At 38.2% G+C, this 22,094-nt stretch overlaps 1 protein-coding gene across 1 annotated transcript in view; it reads right to left on the bottom strand.

Annotated features, from left to right (window-relative positions):
• The window catches only part of MRC1 (mannose receptor C-type 1), a 118,809-nt gene that overhangs the window by 1,224 nt on the left and 95,491 nt on the right, over window positions 1-22,094 (bottom strand). Inside the window, 6 exon segments of the mRNA NM_001255969.1 lie at window positions 1,112-1,153; window positions 2,300-2,464; window positions 3,233-3,346; window positions 14,601-14,750; window positions 16,167-16,332; window positions 18,872-19,104. Coding sequence (NP_001242898.1) covers window positions 1,112-1,153; window positions 2,300-2,464; window positions 3,233-3,346; window positions 14,601-14,750; window positions 16,167-16,332; window positions 18,872-19,104 — 870 coding nt within the window.

Genomic DNA, 22,094 nt, shown 5'->3' with positions numbered 1-22,094 from the left:
GGCTCAGCAGTTATGAACCCAACTAGTATCCATGAGGATGAGGGTTCGATCCATGGCCTCGCTCCGTGGGTTAAGGATCCAGCATTGCTGTGAGCTGTGGTGTAGGTTGCAGACACAGCTTGGATCTGCTGTGGCTGTGGCTGTGGCGTAGGTTGGAGGCTGCAGCTCTGATTGGCTGCCTGGTCTGGGAACTTCCATATGCTGCAGGTGCAGCCCTAGAAAGCCAAAAAAAAAAAAAAGATCTAGTGTTGGCACAGCTGCAGCATAGGTCACAGTTGTCACTCAGATCTGATCCCTGGCCCAGGAACTCCATATGCCACCAGGTGGCCAAAAAGGATTAAAAAAAAAAAAAAAAAGTGAGGGAGAAAATTAGGGAAAAAAGAAACTAAGAGTCATAGCAATTTGAACACATGGGTCTTAGTTAACAAAGAGCATCCATGAAATTAATAAAGGGGCTACAAGCGAGCCCTAAATCTCACTTCGAGGTTTTTTTTTTTTTAGTGGTAAATAAAATGAGTGAGAGGATCAGTTCCTTGCATAAGTTGCCTATAAAATTTAAAACATTGCTTAAAAAAGAGAGAGACGAGCTCTTCTGTGGTGTGATGAGTTAAGGATCCAGCATTGTCACTGCAGTGGCTTGGGTCGATACTGTGGTGTGGGTTCAACCTCTGGCCTGGGAACTTCCACAGGCCACAGGGTGGCCAAAAGAAAAAAAAAAAAAAAAAAAAAAAAAACCTTAAAAAAAAATCTGATCCCTTTAGAAGACACAGGAATGTCTACTTGCCAAAAAAAGAAAAGAAAAGAAAGAAATTTCAGAGTTTCCTAAGAGAAATCTCTTCCATGGGTTCTCACAGGACAACTCTTTGTAACAGAGAAATCAATGTCCTCAATAACATCTACGATCAAAACACCAACCTGACGCCAAGGCCTGCTTTTCAAGAGCATCATTCAAGGGAGGTTAAGACATAATGACAACGGCGCATGTAGCTCAAGAAATTCTACTGAGGGTGCGGGGGGTGTAGGAAGGGATTGTTATGGCTTTTAAAACAAACTACGGTTGTTTAACAGGTTGTTTAACAACGTGGAACTTAAAATTTCATCAGGGTCTTACCTTTTGTCGTGACTAATGCATGAGTAGGTTCAGCATCAACAACTGTTGATAAGAAAATAATTAAATACGTGTAAAAACCCACAGAAATTGCATGTAGATAGTGAGCAATATTTGGTTCACAACTATATCAAGTCATCCATGTTTGATTTATGGTGATAGAGAGTCTGACCATAAATAGATAGAAGATAGAGAGATAGGTAGATAGACAGCTAGACAGGATGGATGGAGAGATAGATGATAAAATCTGCACACATAAATACAGATGTACGGATTTCTCTATTACATGACAGTATCCTTCCAGTGAGTCTGAATACACTGGAAGATCTGAAAATATGATCCCCCCCAGTTGCATTTAAGTCACTGACAGCCTTAACATCTACCCAATCCATCCATAAATAATGTATTTACCAGTTTGGAAAATAGTTCCCTACAGCATAAGGTATTACAGGCATTTGAATGAGAAATAAAAATAAGATTCCAAATTTGTACCAAAGGGTGTGGTATCTTGGAACAGCACCTTAAAGGAATGAAAAACTATGCAACTCCAAAATAATAAAATCTATTGAGGATGGAATGTTAACGTATTTAATTCATTTACTTAAATCTATTATCTAATTAATAATGTTACCTCCTGGGAAGGATATTATGTGATGTAGAATGGCATTAAAAATACTATAAAAGTCCAGGCAGTATTACATCATGGGTATATAATACTATTAATTCCCCCAATTTCCATTCTGACGTGGTCTGCCCTTTAGCCTCAGAAGGAAAATTAACTTGACTGACATGATTTATCTCTTAATAAATTTCCATTCTTCCCCAGAACACTGGCCCCTTCTGGTTTGGCCAGGGTAACTATTTCACCCCCTTTTCTCTCATGCCATGAGGTTCTGTAGGCTGACTCTCCAAACTTCTCACAACTTCGCCAATCCACATGGATGGATGCTCCATTGTAAATGTCTTGATTACCCAAATCATTACATCAGCTAAGTGGACAGAGGGTGTTTTATGCTCACTCAGAGCTACAGACAGCAACTGAGCCCCATGGCAGACTGGATTCTTCACTTATAAAGAAGGGGCGTTTGCAAGGAACCTGTAATCGCATTCTGACCCCACACTTGACATCTTAATATGTGAAAGAAAGAGGAGCCTGAAAACATAGATACCATAAGTTAAATTCTTACTTACTTTTTGGTCTTTTACAAATATATCCTTTGTAGGAAGAACAGTGGATATTATTCCAAAACCCTGAAGATGCATATAAAGCGACACAATCATTTCTTTCACCAGAGGGATCTCCTGTGTTCCAGTTGACAAAGGAGACTGGATTGTTGTTAACCCACAGCCACATTCCTGATTATCAGAGAAAGCCAATAAAAATATATAAATTAAAAGTCACCCACCTTAAAATAAACCCAACTCATTCATGCAAAATTTCTAAGCAGATTGTTGCATACAGCTATCAACAGTTATTGACAACCAGACCCTTAATAGGCAAAATTATAATAACTAATTATTACAGGGGAGGAAACAGAATTTTTCACATAGTCTTAGCTTAAAATTTATTCCTAACTAGTACAAAGATGTAAACTTATCCTCCCTTCATTTTTTTTTCCCCTGGCAAGGGATAGAAAATATTTTTTAAAACTCTTAAAACAAATTTAGCTACAGAAAATATCCTTTTCAATGGCAATTTTCAAGAGAGTATAAATGTAAGTCATTTAAATGCTTAATTCTTATCACAAGTGAAAATAAGAGTTTGGATTTTCAAACTCTTCACAAATTATTCATAATCTAAGGCAAGGCTTTCTACAACTGACAACTTGTTTTAGGAGTTCCCGTTGCAGTTTAGTGGGTTCAGGACTTGTCTCCGTGAGGATGCAGGTTTGATCCCTGACCTCACTCAGTGGGCTAAGGATCCCGGGTTGCTGCAAGCTGCAGCAGAGGTCACAGGTGTGGCTCAGATCTGGAGCTGCCGTGTCTGTGATATAGGCCGGCACCTGCAGTTCTGATATGACCCCTAGCCCAGAAACTTCCAGACGCTGCAGGTGTGGCCATGAAAAGAAAACTTTTTTTATAGACCTGAATATTTGTGATTCAAAAATCATCTGCCAAAATTACCTTCAACATTTCTGTACAATCCTATCCAAAAATTGGTTTTACTTTGAAGTGGCTCCACTCGATATGACAGGAAACTTGATTCAGCAGCACTTTCAATGGAAACCAAAGAGGAACCTGCAAAGTACAAAAGAATAAATATGATGGAAGTATATGTCAGTAGCTGAAAATATTTTGATAATGATACTATTGATATTAAGAGCAATAAAGATCATCCCAGTAGCTCCACTTATAGAGACGAAAATTTCAAAGAGTAGTCATTTGTCTTCTAGGCATTCCAGTTTCCATTCTTAATTTTTAGCATCGTTTGTGTACAAACTCTGAACAACTAAGTGAAGGATATATGAAGATGAATATCTTAAGAAGGTTATGGTTTGGTGGGTAGTAGAGATGAGAGTATAAAGAAATATATAAAGAGTATAAAGAAATGTACTAGAAGAGAAAATAAATAAAACATGCTATTTATATTTCAAACAGGGAGATTTGTTTTAGGGGAAGCAACTAAAAAGGAATGTGGAAGAAACAGAAGTTAAGATATTAGGGAGGATATGGAGTTCCCATTGTAGCTCAGCAGGTTAAGAACCTGACTAGTATCCATGAGGATGCGGGCTCAATCTGTAGCTTTGCTCAGTGGATTAAGGATCCAGTATTGCCACAAGTGGTTATGTAGGTCGCATATTTGGCTCAGATTGGGTGTTGCCGTGGCTGGGGTATAGGTGAGCAGCTGCTGTAGCTCCAATCTGACCCCTAGCCTGGGAACTTCCATATTCCATGGGTGCAGCCCCAAAAAGACCAGGAAAAAAAAAAAAGATACTGGGGGAAGGATAGGATTTCAAGTACAAAGGAAGAAAATAATTCCAGGAAGAGGAAAAAAATAAGTGAAAAGATAGAGAGGGATGAGAGCTTCTTCAGGAACAGAAAAGGTTCACATATGCATAGAATTCTCCATATTTGGTTATGAAAGAGAGCGAGAGCAATCTAATGGGGTAAATGAATGGTTAATAGATAACTCAGTTTGCCTGGACTAACCTAGTCAATGGGTGAAAAAAGACTTGGGTTGGGCCTCACTGCAGATGGCAGGAGATTAGTATTCAGGGTAATGTGCTGATTAAAAAATACTTTTTTTTTTTGGTCTTTTTTTTGGTCTTTTTGCCTTGTCTAGGGCCGCTCCTGCGGCATATGGAGGTTCCCAGGATAGGGGTCCAATCGGAGCTGTAGCCACCAGCCTATGCCACAGCCACAGCCACAGCCACAGCTACAGCAACAGCCACTGCAACATAGGATCCGAGCCGCGTCTGCAACCTATACCACAGCTCACGGCAACGCCGGATCGTTAACCCACTGAGCAAGGCCAGGGATCGAACCCGCCACCTCATAGTTCCTAGTCAGATTCATTAACCACTGCACCACAACGGGAACTCCCTAAAAAATACTTAGTTTTTTAAGGCAACAAAATGATACAATGCACCATAGGAGTATGAATCCAGCTGTTGCATATAAGACTGTACAAAGAAGAGAGAGGAAATGGAAAGGCTGCTAGATGATTGACAACCCGGTCAAAGACTGATTCAGTGCCAGCATTATAGTTTTACAGTAAAATTCTATAGCTTTTAAACAATAACAACATAAAACATAGTTTAAGAAGTTCACGCCAGACATTTTGCTTTGGGCTTTACAAGCATGATCTCACTAAAATTTTACAACAATCTTATTATTATTAAATTATATTAAATTTGGGAGTTTCCATTGTGGCTTAGCAGGTTAAGAACCCAATAGAGTGTCCTTGAGGATGCGGGTTCCATCCCTGGCCTCCCTCAGGGGGTTAAGGATCCAGTGTTGCCACAAGTCGTGGTGTATGTCACTGATGTGGCTCAGATCTGGTGTTGCTGTGACTGTGGTGTAGGCCTGCAGCTGCAGCTCTGGTTAGACCCCTAACCTGGGAACTTCCGTATGCTGGAGGTGTGGCCACAAAAAGGAAAAAAATATATATTAAATTGGTAGTACTGTTACTCCATTTTACAGATACGAAACCCAAAGTGCAGAGCACAAGTAACTAGCTAAGACCCTAATGCTCGTGAGAGCAGCATCATGGCATGATCCAGGCATTCTGAATCTTGAGGACCCATACTTAGCCATATGTCTGCATCCCATGTGACGGAGTCCTGGATTATTCCCTCCCGGACTGTCTTCACTGCACAATTTTATATTTAATTATTAAATCTATTTCATAGACAATAGCCATGTCAATGTATTTGTGACATATTTTGATGACTGTCAATCATTCATTTTATTTACAGGAAAATATCTTTATTCTAAAGTTGAAAACAAAATTTTCTACATATTCACTGCAAGAATTAAAAAAAAAAACTACTTAACAACATAAAGGAAATATGTTTTTATTAAAAAAAAGTCCAAAGCAGTTTTCAAAGTCACATCATAAGAAATGGCAGAAAATTCTCCTGAAAAGCCTCTCTTCTACAAAAGCAATAAGAACACGAACAGATTTTTCAAAATCAACTTTTTGTTGTTGTTGTTTTTTTTTGTCTTTTTGCCATTTCTTGGGCCACTCCTGTGGCACATGGAGATTCCCAGGCTAGGGGTCTAATCGGAGCTGTAGCTGCCAGCCTACGCCGGAACCACAGCAACATGGGATCCGAGCCGCATCTGCGACCTACACCACAGCTCACAGCAATGCCGGATCCTTAACCCACTGAGCAAGGCCAGTGATCGAACCCACAACCTCATGGTTCCTAGTTGTTTTCATTAACCACTGAGCCACAATGGGAACTCTCAAAAATCAACTTTTTCAGAACCCTAAAAATTAACCAACAGGTTGGAACAATCCAGAAAGCATTTATTCAAGAAAAATGATTGATGACTCTCAGTAAGAAAAGTGAGCCTCATGGTGTAGTAACTTGTCCTAATGACATAGTCTTATCCCTAGCTCTGTGGTTGCCTCAAAAACCACAGCCCCCAAATCACAGTGAAAATCAGTAGCCTAGGAAATACTGGAAAAGTCAGAATTGGATTGGAGCTTTTTCAAAGGCCCATTCTCAAAGAATCTCCAGAGTTCCCACTGTGGCTCAGCAGAAACGGATCAGAATAGTATCCATGAGGACACGGGTTTGATCCCTGGCCTTGCTCAGTGGGTTAAGGATCCAGTGTTGCTGTGAGCTGTGGTGTAGTTCGAAGACTTGGCTTGGACCCCATCTCACTGTGGCTGTGGTGTAGGCTGGCAGCTGTAGCTCCAATTCAACCCCTAGACTGGGAACTTCCCTATGTCATGGGCGCAGCCCTAAAAAGCAAATAAAAAATAAATAAAAAGAATTTCCACTATTTGATCTTTCTCACAGTTCCCTGGAAAATCTTGCTTGGCAAATTTGTCTTGATTGGACCTGACTCAAAGCTCATCCAATGTAAACAGCTGTTTTTCCTTGGGGGTGTTTGTCAAAAACTAATGGTGGCAATTCTCTAACACCACAGTTACCTGATATGGTGATAAAAGTCTAGGCAAATAATAAGCTAACCAAAAAACTAAAAGGAAAAACTATGGAGTAAAAGAGAGGGGAGCTTAAAGAAGTATTGACCTATTGACCTATTGATTAGGTCAATATCATTATTGACCTAATAATGATAAAGGCCACAGCATGCACTGGGGTACATCCATGCCTGGGACTGTGCGCATCTCCATGAAAGATCTGAAAAGTTCCTCAGCTCTCACCTCTGGCTGACCTTGAGGTGAAGGAGAGCCCAAGCAGGATGTGAAGGATCAGGCAGAATTTTAAACCACCTTATGAGTGTTGAAGACATGCCTTCAGACAGAACCCCCCCCTACCCCAGTAAAACTGGAGTCCCTGGAAAACTAACTGGTTCTAGGCACTAAAGAAATATGTTCCCATAAAAATATATATATATTAAAAAAAAAAGAAATATGTTCCCAATCATTAGCTGACCACTAAACGAACTAGGCAGAGACTTCAGTAACTGCACACAAAAAGAGTACTAACTTTACAGAATCCCTGAGAGAAAGTGACTAAATAAGCAAATAACAATAAACAGCAACAAAAACAAACCTTGGAGACTGGAAAGAAACTTATATCCAGAGTTTCCTATTACATTATTTTAAATATTCAATTTTCAGTTTAAAAAAATTGCAAGAAATGTGAAGAAATGAGAAAGTATGACCCAAACCCAGGAAAAGAAGCAGTCAATACAAACTATTCCTGAGAAAGCCACATCTTTGACTTCTGGACAAAGACCTTTTTAAATCAGCTATGTTCAAGGTGTTTAAAGAACTAAAGGGAAAAATGTCTAAGGAAATAAAAGAAGTATGAGACAATTCCTTACCAAACACTGTTAAAAAACGTATAGGAAGTATTTCTTTTTTGCCCATGCTCATAGCATGTGGGAGTTCCCAAGTCAGGGATCAAATCCATGCCATAGCATAAACATGGCCTCTTCAGTGACAATGCTGGATTCTTAACCCACTATACCACAGTGGAACTCCAGAAATTATTGTTTAAATAAAATTGTACAGTTAAAATTATAGTAACTGAAAGCAAAACTTCACTGGAGGGGCTTAATAATGTTTGAGTGAGTAAAGAAATAATCAACAAACTTGAGATTACCCAGTCTGAACAATAAGAGGAAAAAAAGACAAATTTACAGAGTCTCAGAGATATCTGGAATATCACCACCCATATCAAGATACACATAATAGGAGACCTAGGGGAGGAATTAGGAAAGAAGCAGAGAGAATACTTGAGGAAATAATGACCAAAAACTTCCCAATGTTGATGAAAAACATTAATGTATCTATGCAGGAAGCTCAACAACTTCCAAGTAAGATCATCTTAAGAAGATCCACACCATAATCAAAGTATCAAAAGATAGAGAATCTTAAAAGCAACAAGAGAGAAGATATTTGTCATGTCCAAGAGCTTCTCAATAAAATTAACACTGGCTTCTCATCAGAAACCACAGAGACCAGAAGGATGACATATTCAGAAGGATGAAAGAAAATGACTGTTGACCAATAATTTTCTATCCAGCAAAACTATCCTTCAAAAATAAAGGAAAAATTAAGACATTCTTAAATAAATAAGAAATGGAGAGAATTTGTCACTAGCAGATCTACTTTATAAGAAATACTAAAGAAGATCCTTCAGACTAAAGTAAAATGACACTTGACAATAATTTAACCCACTTGAAGAAATAAAGAAGACTGGTAAAGGTAACTTCATAGTAAAATTTTGTACTCCATGAAATTAAATTTATATTGATTTGAACTAGACTGCTACATATTAAGATGTTTATTATCATTAATTATTATCCCCAGGGCAACCACTAAGAAAATTACTAACCAATACATAGTCAAATAAATAACAAAGAAATTAAAATGGTACATTAGAGATTATTTAACATAAAAGAAGGTAAAAATGGAGAAATAGAGGAAGCAGAATACATAACACAAATAGAAAACAAATAAAACATCAGAGATAAATCCCACCTTATCAGTAATTACATTATATATAAATGGATAAAGTACTCCAATCAAAAGACAGAGATTGGCACAATGAATTAAAAAAAGTAAATAAAAATAAAATTTAAAATGATACAACTATGTGTTATCTACAAAATGCACTCGTGAGATCCAAAAACATAAACAGGATGAAAGTAAAAGCATGGAGAGAGATATTCTATGAAATAGTACATAAAAAAGATATAGACAAATAAGGATGCTTTTTAGTGACTAAGAAGATATAAAAATTATAGACATCTATACACTCAACAATAAAGCCTTAAAATACATGAAGCAAAAACTAAGTACACCTCATCTGACTCAGAATTTAAAGTACAACTCATACATAGTGACGAAAATGGCAACATAGAAAACTCCTAAAATTCCTTTCTTCCACATACATACCAAATGAACAAATACACATGGAGGAATTTTCTCAGTGAAATCCAGAAACTAACTGAGTGACTCCTTCGTATAGGGCAAATGAGAAAACACAAACATCTAAATGAATAATAAAGGCTGGAACACACTCTCTACACAAATCCTACTCCTAGCACAGTACCACACAATCAGAAGGGAGACCTTAATTGCCAGCTTCTCCCTGAGGAGATAAGGGTTTGGATCACACATCTAGCACCCCAAATTTAAGGCTCCCCTGAGGGATATGCCCCGCAAATGTCTAACTCTGGAAGCTAATGGGATTTTCAGCCATGAGACCCATAGAACCACAAAAAAACAAAGCAGCAGTTCTTAATGGGTACCAAGCACTCAGCACAGCTATTCTCCCAGGGCTGATAATAAGAGCAAAAATGCCCATCTCTCAGTCTTTCCCTGGAAGGGTATTGACTGCATAATTTACCACCTGCTGCATGGGGGCCCAGCTGCTAATTTACATGCAGCTAGGGGCTAGCTGTAATGTTCCTGGGGGAGCTGGTAGGCACTTCTGCCACCTTCTTCCACTGACTTGCTGCAATAATAAAATCAGGTCACCACAGGACCTTGGAAGGAGTTTGAACTTACACCTGGCTTACATACTTTCTCAGGTGCTGCCTGAGGGTCCAGCTTCTAATGAGCGTGCATATCTCTGCTAACTGTGGTCCTTTCCTTCGAAACATCACCAGGAATTGGCACACACTCAACTATTGGTAACCACTAAAACAAAGATGACAGCTTGTACAGTCACAAAGTTTTCAGAGACAAATAGGAGCATGGGCTGGGTTGATTGATGAGCTTAATTTCCTACCTAAGACCACTGTCAAGACTGGGAGAGGTGTCTGTCTTATCTAATGTGCAGAAACCAACACAGAGAGTCAACAAAAATTTTAAAAAAAGCAAAATATGTTCCAAACAAAAGAATAATATACATTTCCAAAATGATATTAATGAAACAGAAATAAGTGATTTACCCAATAGAGGTCCAAAATTATAGCTATAAAGATACTCAATGAGGTCAGGGAAGCAATACATCAACAAGACAAAAATTTCAACAAAGAGAGATAAAATATTAAAAATTACTGAAGAGAAATCATTAAGCTGAAGAATATCTGAACTAAAAAGTTCAATAGAGGAGTTCCTGTCGTGGCTCAGAGATTAACGAATCTAAGAACCATGAGGTTGCAGGTTCGATCCCTGGCCTTGCTCAGTGGGTTAAGTATCTGGCATTGCTGTGAGCTCTGGTGTAGGTCACAGACGCAGCTTGGATCCCACATTGCTGTGGCTCTGGTATATGCCGGCAGCAACAGGTCCGATTAGACCCTAGCCTGGGAACCTCCATATGCCGCAGGTGCAGCCCTAGAAAAGGCAAAAAGAAAAAAAAATAAAAGTTCAGTAGAGGTGTTCAACAGGGGACTAGAAAACTAGAAGAAAAAAAAACAGTAAACTCAGAGAAAGGGCAGTCCAATATATCCAGAGAAATAAAAAGAAAAAAGAATGAAAAACAGTGAAGCTAACTTAAAGGACTTATGAGACAACAACTAGTGGATCAATATACACACATAGGGAATCAAGAAGGCGATAAGAGAGAGATGAGAGCAGAAAGTTTACTCAAAGAATAATGGCTGAAAATTCCCCTAACCCAGGGAAAGAAACAGACATCCAGATCCAGGAAGCATAAGGAATATCAAATATAATGAGTTGAAAGGGATCAACACTGAGACATATTAGAATTAAACTGTCAAAAATTAAAAATGGAGAGATTCTTAAAAACAGCAAGAGAAAAGCAACTTGTTACACACAAGGGAACCCTCCTGTAAAACCATAAACAAATTTTTCAGCAGAAACTTTGAAGGCCAGAAGGGAGTGAGAACATATACTTAAAGTGTTTAGAGAAAAAGGACTCCAACCAAGAATATTCTACCTAGCAACAGTGTCATTCAGAATTAAATGAGAGACAGTTTTCTAGACAAACAAAAGCTGAAAGAGGGTATCACCAATAAATGTCAAAGGGAATTCTTCAAGCTGAAATGAAAGGACACTAATTGTGGCTCAGCAGGTTAAGAACCTGATGTTGTTTCTGTGAGGATGCAGGTTTGATCCCTGGCCTCGCTCAGTGGATTAAGCATTTGGCATGGCCGAAAACTGTGGTGTAGGTCATAGATGCAGCTCAGATCCAGTAGCATAGGCTGGCAGCTGCAGCTCTGATTTGACCCCAGTCTGGGAACTTCCACATGCCACAGGTGCGGGCATAAAAAGAAAACACACACACACACACACACACACACACATTTGAAATATAAAACTCTATAGTAAAGGTTCAGAATATTCTGCTATTATAATGGTGGTGTGTAAATTACCTATAATTCTAGTATAAAGGTTAAAAGGTAAAAGCATTAAAAATAACTATATAGGAGCTCTCACTATAGCACAATGGGATTGATGGTGTCTTGGGAGTGCTGGGATGCAGGTTTGATCCCCAGCCCAGCACAGTGGGTTAAGGATCTGGTGCTGCCACAGCTGCAGCCTATCTTGCTTGGATCTGATCCCTGGCCTGTGAACTCCATATGACACAGGCAGTCAAATAAGAAAAAAAAAACCTCTACGTATACAATAATTTGTTAATGAATATACAATATAAAAAGATGTCAACTGTGACACCAAAAATGTAAAAGGTGGGGGGAATATAAAAATATACAGTTTTTGCATATATTCAAAGTTAAATTTTTATCAGTTTTAATACACTGTTATAACTATAAGATGTCTCATGTAAGCTTCATGGTAACCACACAACAAAACCTATAGTAGATAGACAAATAAAAGGAAAAGAATCTAAGCATAGCTCTACGGAAACCATCAAATCACAAATGAAGTGAGCAGAGAGGAATAAAGGAACAAAGGAAAGTCAAGACAGACAGGAAACAGTCAACAAAATGATAACATTAAGTCCATACTTACCAATGATAGCTATAATGGTAAATGGACTAAATTCTCCAATCAAAAAACACAGATTGGCTGAATTGATTTTTAAAAAAAAAAGAAAAAAAAAGAAAGCCATGAGCTGTGGTGTAGGTCGCAGACGTGGCTTGGATCTGGCATTGCTGTGGCTCTGGTGTAGGCTGGAGGCTGCAGCTCTGATTAGACCCCTAGTCTGGGAACCTCCACATGCTGCAGGTGTGGCCCTAAAAAACAAACAAACAAAAAAAAGACCCAACTACATGCTGTCTACAAGAGACACATTCCAACTTTAGGATAGACAAACACTTAAAGTAAAGAGATTTAAAAAAAATTATTCCATGCAAATTGCATTGAGTTAAAACTAGACAGTCACATGCAGTACAATCAAATGGAACCACTATCTAACACTACACAGAAAAATCAACTCAAAATGACTGCAGACTTGAACATAAGATCTGAAATCATAAAAATCCTAGAAGAAAATACAAGCAATAAGCTCCTTGACATTAACCTTAGTGATGGGGTTTTTTGTTTGTTTGTTTTTGTATTTTGACACTTAACAGCGAACATGCAAAAAAGAAAAAATAAACAAATGGGACTACATACATCTAAAAAGCTTCTGCATAGCAAAGGAAACCATTGGAAAAACAAAAATATAACCTACTGAATGTGAGAAAAATTTCACAAACCACATGTTCTAATAGAGGTTTAATATCTAAAATATACATGGAACTTATATAGCTCAAGAGCAAAAAACAAATAACTCAATATAAAAACAATTAGCTAGGACCAGAATAGATGTTTTTTTTTTTTCCAAAGAAGACTTAAAATGGCTAAGAAGTCCATGAAAAGGTGCTCAGCATCACTAATCATCAGAGAAACGCAAACCAAAACCACGACATATCATCTGACACATGTTTAGGCTAGCTACTATTTAAAAGATGAGATAACAAATGATGGAGAGGATAAGGAGTAAGTGGGATTCACCACAGCCACGACATAGAAACAACCTAAGTGTCCATCAACAGATGAATGGTTAGGAAAATAAAGTGTGTGTACACACACACACATACCGTGGAATATTATTCAGCCTAAATCCTGCCATTTGCAACTACACTGATTAACTTGGAATAATGCCCTTGGAGGGCATTATTATTGCCTTGGAGGGCATTATTCCAAGGCAATAAGCCAGATAGAGACAGGCAAGTACTACATGAGATTATTTATATGTGGGATTAAAAGAATAAAAGTCAACGTCATAGAAAGAGAGAGTGAGATGGTGGTGTCAGGGGCTTAGGGGGGTGGGAGAAATAGGGAGATGCTGGTAAAAGGATACAAACTTCAGTTACATAATAAGTAAGGTTTTTTGATCTAATGTATAATATGGTGACTATAGCTGATAATACTGGATGGTGTCATTGAAACTTGCTAAGAAATTAGAACTTAAGGGTTCTCATTGAAAGAGAAAAAAAAGTAAATATGTGATGCAATGGTCATATTAATGGGATGGGAGGAATTCTTTCCCAATGAATACGTGCAACAAATTATCACCTTGTACACTTGAAATGTATTATAATTTCAAGTCAACTGTAACAGTTAAAGTGAAGAAACAATAAACGTTAGTAAAAAGAAGTAAAAACTCCAGTCTGACTTTGAATGAACCTAAAGAAAATGAGAACATAACCCTTGTTTGCCATGGTTGAGTGAAGAGAAATGACACAGGGCACAATGAAAATTAAGTAAAAAAAAAAAAAAAAAAAAAAATCAGTAAAATATTCAGTAGGGTTTAAATAAGTAGATTTTCTAATGCACCTGAAAAGTTGACTTTATTTGACGTTTTTATTTTAGGAGGGAAATTATCCATGTCATGTCTATTTGAGTTTTGCATTTATTTACAAATAAGATAACCAGTATAACAAATAAATACTTTTCTATTAATGTCAAAGCAAAATGGTCTCTGGACACTTGTAGAACATGAGTTTATCAGTGATAAGAGGTAAACTCAACACTCTGAATAAATGAGAACCCCAACAATTTAGAATATTTCAGCAGAAAAGTAAGAAGGACTTGTTTAGCAAGTCAGAGCTTTCTACCAGAATTCTGTAACTTTTGAGGCTATGATGTTAGAAATTACTGTTGGGGGGCATGATTGTTGCCCTTTCTGTTACAATATGAGTTATTAAGAAAAATACACAGGTACTTTTATGTTCCTTAGGTGGGTTTGTTGTTTGTTTCTTTGTTTTTGTTTTTGGCTGTGCCCATGGCATGCAGAAGTTCCCAGGCCAGGGATCGAATCTGAGCCACAGCAGTGACCAGAGCCACAGCAGTGACCATGCCAGGTCCTTAACCATGAGGCCACCGGAGAACTCCCCTTAGGTTTTAAATATACAGTGTTACTAGTATTGTGATCCTCTTGAGTAGATGACTGTGCGATATTCTTACCATGAATGTGGCACTTACCCATTCGAAGACATTCCAGGGAAGCTTGGCCCCAGTTCCTTGTATATGAAGACTCAATGTAGTAGCAGTGACCATGAAAGGGAATCCATGCTGTGTGCTCTGACTCAGGGCATCTACCAGGCAGTTGTGGGGGTTCAGTGGCAGGGGTTTCTGTTAATAAAAAGATACTTAAAAATAAAGCAAGACCTGCAGTTTCCACAGTACATAGAACAATATATTAGCAATGAAGGAAGTTGTCATCACCTATCATTAACTTTTTAAAAAGCTCTAAAAGTATTCATTTGGATGTGGCATTTCTATTATTGAGTTTTCTTTTTATTTTATCTTTTTTTTTTTTCATTTAAACCATACTTCCGGGAGTTCCAGTCGTGGCTCAGCGGTTAACGAATCTGACTAGTATCCATGAGGACACAGGTTCAATCCCTCGCCTCGCTCAGTGGGTTAAGGAGCTGGCATTGCCGTGAGCTGTGGTGTAGGTTGCAGATGCGGCTTGGATCCCACGTTGCTATGGCTGTGGTGTAGGCCAGCAGCTATAGCTCTGATTCAAACCATAGCCTAGGAATTTCCATATGCTGTGGGTGCAGCCCTAAAAAGACAAAAAAATAGAAAATTAAAAATAAAATAAACTTCAATAGAAGGTATGTATTTATTCACAAATAAGATAACCAGATCTGGCAATCAATCACATTCATAACTGAGAATGCAGATCTATAGAAACTACAAAGATGTTAATAAGTTCTCCCAAAAGATCACCCAAACATAATTTGCAAAGGGATTCTTCCTTCTAGACACTCTTTTCCTTGTCCAAGACCCGAGCCCCTGTAAAACCCTTCTCAGCTATGACTGACATTGATATAATAACTAAAGGCTATAGGCAGAATTCTAGGACCTTATCACTGTCCAATTCTATGGCTGTCTTCTAGGAATGTATTCCTATAAAATCACTGACTCCTATCAATCTACATGCATTCTGATGAAATTATTTTGGTATAGATGTGTTGTCAACATCAAAAGTAATCATAATTTCCTGGGGAATCTAGCATCATAGATTCAGAAGATAATCTCAATAGTAAAAATTCAGAAGTTCCCTTCGTGGCTCAGTGGTTAATGAACCTGACTAGGATCCATGAGGATGCAGGTTCGATCCCTGGCCTCACGAAGTGAGTTAAGGATCCAGTGTTGCTGTGAGCTGTGGTGTAGGTCACAGACATGGCTTGGATTCTGCATTGCTGTGGCTATGGTGTAGGCTGGCAGCTATAGCTTTGATTCAACTCCTAGGCTGGAACCTCCAAATGCCATGGGTGCGGCCCTAAAATAGAAATAATAATAATAATTCAGGATTGTAGAAAGAGAAAATAAACACTAGCAAGGAACAAAACTTTCTATCCCTGCTATTTTGAACGATGTATATTTGTATATTGTCAAGTCAGCCTTTCGTTAGGTGAAGGAATTCATTTTATCTTATCCTTAAGCTACCCTAAACATGTAAATAATATCCATGGTGGTTTGTATTAGCTTATTGAGAAACTTTCAAATCCCTTGATTTTTTTGTGTGTTTTCAATTACCATCTGATTTTTTGCAGAAAAAATAAAAACTTTCATTGCAATTCGCTGTCTTCCAGGAGCCGTCAAGATCCATATAAACACATGCTGTCTTCAGTCTGGGCTCATCGGCAGCCCAATTTGTGTACCTTACCCTCCATTTATCGGTCCAAACGTATTCATTATTTGTCTGTAAGAACAAAAACAACCATTAACATGGAGCCTGGCTCCCTTTTTACCAAAACATGGGAGTTTCTGCTGTGGCATAGTGGTTTAAGGACCTGGCATTTTTGCAGCTGTGGCATGCAGAACAAAGAAAGCAGTAAAAAGTATATTGACAAAGAATCTTCAACATTTGAGAATCAAAAACATTATAAATTATTTCCATCAATTCAAATTCAGGAAAAGCAGCCTATCTTTTTTTTTTTTTTTTTTTTTTTTGCTTTTTAGGGCCACACCCATGGCATATGGAGGTTCCCAGGCCTAGGGATCCAATTGGAGCTATGGCTGCGGGTCTACACTGCAGCCACAGCAATGCAGGATCCGAGGCACATCTGTGACCTACACCACAGCTCATGGCCACGCTGGATCCTTAACCCGCTGAGCGAGGCCAGGGATCAAACCCGCAACCTCATGGTTCCTAGTCAGATTTGTTTTTGCTGTGCCACGACAGGAACTCCAAAAAGCAGCCTTTCTTAAGAAAAAACACTACTCCTGAAAGATCCTTATTAATACATTGTCAGAAGCTATTTTGAAAAACACAGACTTAAAAACCTATGCCTTATTCTACAAAACTCTCTTCATTTGCAGGCTTTCAGTTCAAGAGAGAAGACTTATCCTCAGAACAAAAAAATATTTATTATATTATCATTGAAATAATAATAAAAATTAGGTAATTTTCATTTAACTCTTGGACACCTGAAAGAAACTTTCATCTCTTCTACTCTTCTTACTGTTTGGCTATTGAAACAGGGCCAATGACAATGACTTAACACAAGGCCACACGGGAAGATAAAAGAGGAGCCTGGGTCTCTTGCCTTTCAGTTAAGTGGTCTTTCAACCAGAAAAAATCATAATGGCATTTAAAAAAAATCTAATTGTTTCATTCAATTTGAATACTTAGCTTTTACGTTTAGTCAAGCAAATTTATGGTCACATACAAATTAATCAATAACAGCAAAAATATGACATCAATAGTATTCTTTTAACAGTCTAAAAGAGATTTTACAAGTAAAGCCTCAGAACGGATGATCTATAACTTTAATCAGAGATAAATAAATTTTTAAACGATTCAGTCGTTCCCTTTTTAACCGCCATATTTAATTTACCAAGCCAATTATCAAAGATTTAATGGCAAAATCAAAAGCATACGTTACTTCAAGTTAGAACTTCATAGCCCACCAGGTTTAATCAAATAAACGTAATCATCAACTCCGTAGATGTAGTGAAAATAATAGTATTGTTTTAGCTATAACTGTTTGTATAATGGAAAGCTATTTAATCTTTCTAACAATAAGTAATAGCCTATTTTAAACCCACAAGGGAATTGCAGCCATATCTGTAAGAAGAAAAGATATGAATTATCAAGCAAATTAATTACTAAAAATAGATTCAACACAGATATAAAAATGTCGTGCTTAAGTTTAAACACAGAAATCATCATGGAACTACTTATTTTTAAAGGTTCACTACCCTATTATGAACTACTCATTGCATGAAGTGTCAATTTCAATCGCTGCATTGTGGTAGGTAGAAGTTCCATGAAGTCTGACACCAGCATACTTTCCCATTTAATTCCCTTCTATCCTTTTATCTCTTCTTGATAGCTCTTCCTCACATTCCCCCAACCTAAATTACATCTATAGAGTCTGACTTTCTCTGAGAAGCCGTCTTGGTTCCCTCCCACCACAAGAATCCCCTTTTTCTCCTCTGGTAGCACTTTGTAGATATCTCTGTTTGACACTTGTATTATTACTTGTTGACATCTCCATTCATTGTACTAAGAAGTTTGCTGGTTGACTAGTTAGACAGATGGATAAATGGATATATGGATGAATGGACGGATGGATGGATGGATGGATGGATGGATGGATGGATGGATGGACGGACAGATGGATGGATGGGTGGGTAAAGGAGAGATGGATCCCAGGGCATAAGAGAAAACTCATTTTAGGAATATTTTGGCAATTCCAGCACCACTCTTAGATCTGTGCCGCATCCCTCACTCTAATCCATCCTCTGCCAACCTTCCTTCTCTGTTGTGGCATATGGGGAATTGACTGAAATGAGATTTCTCACACAAGGATGGAAGCTGCAGAACTTCAGGACAGATAACACCTGCAGAAGGACTTGCACAAAAAGTAAAGAATATCCTCATCGCCCAGGGACTGTGTCCCTGATGGAGTCTTAAGTCCTATAGTTATAATTGTGACACTGGAAAGACACAAGTTGCTGCTTATAAAACTGGTTAGGCACAGAATATAATTTTAATATCCATAAGCAATACGAGAGTTCACATAAGTTAGATAAGTCTGACAGACACCACTAACTTGCAAGATCCTTAGATGCACTGGGTCCTAGAAAGATCACGTCTTGTCATATTGGTATTGTTCCCAGTGCCCAGTGGATTCTTACACAGAACAAGGGTATTCAGAGGAATGAGCAGAAGAGAATCATATTCAATCACAATGTATTAGTCATTCAAATTGCACCTGTTTCTAGCATCTTACCAAGTTACTGTTCAGGGCGATCCACACAGGCTCACTAAGTGCTTGCATCTGCATCCATGCAAATGCATTACTGTAGGGGTCTAGAATGCTGGCAATAAGGGAAGAGTGAAGCTTGCAATAATCAGCAGCTTCGTGCCATTGTAGCTTTAATTTCGTGAGAGAATAGCTACTTTCACCATATTTAATAAAGCCATCTGTTGGAATCGTTGTTGGAGAACGAGGCAAGGATGAGTCTGGAAAAAAAATTCATTATTTTCATTACCCTTAACAATAAACATGACTTGAGTGCCGTCAGTTCATGACTTTTGTATCTCATACATCATAAAAATAATCTGAACAGCACAAATTCAAACCATCAGTTAATATTTTCACGAGCCATTTCAGACCAGAAAACAGAGTCCCATTTTTTAAAAAACATTTTTAGAGTATAGTTGATTTGTAGGGTTGTGTCAATTTCTGCTGTATAGCATAGTGACCCAGTCAAACATATATACGTACATTCTTTTTTTCATACTATTTTCCATCATGTTCTATCTCAAGAAATTGGATATAGTTCCCTATGCTGTGCAGTAGGACCTCATTGCTCATAGAACAAAGTTCTACTTTTTTTTTTATGAGTATTCCTGATTGATTTAAAGAACCTCCAAACTCTATTTAGAATATTAAGGTAAATATATGATCATGTTTCTAAACTGCAAAACCAAAAAGACTTACAAATACAATGAGATCTAGTATCTAGATGAAAGAAATGTGAAGTATAATCCTGGAAATTAAAGAGCATGCATCATCCTGTCAACACTAATCTTTTTTTTTTTTTCCATCTTGGTTACATTCAAGGTCAAGGACAGTTTTCCTCTCCCTCCCTCTCCAATCTGTTCCACTCTATCCATGAGTTTGTATCTATTTGACTTCACCTGGAAATAATGGATCTTCAAGAGTTTGGTCTATGCTCTGGAATGAAGTCAGATCATAGTTCCCAGTTCATTGATGCCTGTCTTTACTCTTATGTTGATTTCCCAGGTGCTTCCCAGAAGAAGCCCCTATCTTATTCAAAGTGACTCAAGGGCTAGAGCCTTTGCAAGCTAGAGTCGGCTTGGGCTTTCTGATGGTGCTCCCTCAATCTCTTAGCATGGGGTTCTAATAATTACTCTAGACCCACCCATATCTTGAGCCACTCACTTTCTAGACCTGCCCCCACCCCCAAAAAAAGTCTTGTTTCTGCATGCCTTAGCTGAAGCCCTAGAGCAAAACAGAGGTCAGTGAATAACAACCAGAGGTTGAAATCTGGTCTGCTTTCTGTTTTTGTAGCCCAGGAGTCTTTAAATGGGGGCAGGGAGATAGTATTTAGTGACATGTAAACATTACATGAAATAGAAGTTTGTGTCCAAAAATTTTCAGTGTCACACAGCCAAACTTGTCTGCTGATGGACTGTCTACCATTTTCCACGATTACAGCAGAGTTGAGTCATGGAAACAGAGACTTTATGGCCTGCAAAGCCTCAGTATTTATAATCTGTCTCTTTCAAAAAACGTTTGCCAACCTCTGGTCTAGGGTTCTAGATATCTCTGCCTGCTGATGTCACCCTGGCCAATTCTCCGACCTGTTCCACTGTATACCAACCCAACCCATCATCTGTTCCGTCACTCCACAAATGTCAGACTTGCTTTTGATGACTCTAGTTAAGACAACATTTTTTTTTATTTTTTTATTTTTTTGGCCCACACCACAGCCACAGCATCATGGAATCTGAGCCGCATCTGCGAGCCATGCTGAAGCTTGCGGCAATGCCAGATCCTGAAACCACTGAGTGAGGCCAGGGATCGAACCCTCATCCTCATGGATACTATGTCCAGTTCTTAAGCCCCTGAGCCACAACTCCAAGGCAACAATTTTAAATCAGTCGGGAGGACGGCCTCCCCTTTCTTCTGCTGTTGCTGCCACCTTGTGTTGGCAGAACAGCATTAAACACAAACTCCTAGGATCCTTACCTGTTACAGTTCATAGGAAGCAAACAGTCTTATCACTTCTCAGCTTGAGGCGAGCTGCGTTTGTCTTAATATCATTGCAAAAGTCTTGGATTGCTACCAGTGGCAAATGAAGCTTGAGATAAAGCTATAAAAAGCCTCATGAAAGGCTATGTGCAGCTAGGAAATTAGCTCATTTATCCAATTAGCTGTTCATTAAAACACTCATTAAGAAATTGTAAGGAAAAAATAAACTATTAAGAGGTTATTTTCAAGTGGTTAGCTTGTGGGTAATTTTCTTCTCTTTACGCTTTTCTATATTTTCTAAAATTCCAGCAAGACAGGTCTTATGGATTTTTAAAGTGTTTTTATTCATATATATTCATCTGTATTTATTCAGCTTGATATTCATATATCTTCACATTTATATGAATTCATATATGGTCATTCATTTTAATTCATATATACTTAAATATATGTTTAAAAATAAGGAACACATGTTCTTGCTGAAATTTTCCAAAATATAGAAAAGCATAAAAATGAGGAAAAAATTGCTCAGAATCTAACCACCTAAAAATAACTTCCGAATATTTTAGTTTTTCCTTATAATTTATATTTAGAGAGAGAGAGACAGAGAAGTATATATAATACATACAATATGAATGTAAATATAGAGGGTTGGTTGGTTTGTTTTTAGGGCTGCACCTGCAGCATATGGAAGTTCACAGACTGGGGACTGAATAGGAACTGCAGTCGTCAGCCTATGCCACAGCCACAGCCACAGTCACAGCCACAGCAACTCGGGGTCTGAGCCGAGTCTGCAACCTACACCACAGCTCATGGCAATGCCGGATCCTTAACCCACTGAGCGAGGCCAGGGATCGAACCCACAACCTCATCGTTCTTAGTCAGATTCGTTAACCACTGAGCCACAATGGGAACTCCAAGATTTACATTTTTAAAGACACGGAATATCTAATAATCCATGAGGCATATAGGATGTCTCCTGACAACACAGTTCTCAGATTACACAGGTTGAACTGAGGGATCCATACTCTGACATTTTTTTTTAAAGGTACAGGTAAGCAAGCATCCCAAATTTCCAACAAAATTGGAAGTTTAATCTGTGCAACCTCAAGTTAAATCTGTGCAAAGTTTCTGGTAATGAAGGAGGGGGCACATTGACAAACAAATTGCAGAAAATGTCACCCTTTTGGTCTGTCACCAGCACAGAGGGATTCAAGGGAGAATCAAAACT

The sequence above is a fragment of the Sus scrofa genome, chromosome 10, assembly GCF_000003025.6.
Source record: "Sus scrofa isolate TJ Tabasco breed Duroc chromosome 10, Sscrofa11.1, whole genome shotgun sequence".
NCBI classification, from domain to species: Eukaryota; Metazoa; Chordata; class Mammalia; order Artiodactyla; family Suidae; genus Sus; species Sus scrofa.
The sequence above is the reverse complement of the archived record's forward strand: the minus strand, read 5'-3'. Positions and strand labels throughout refer to the sequence as shown.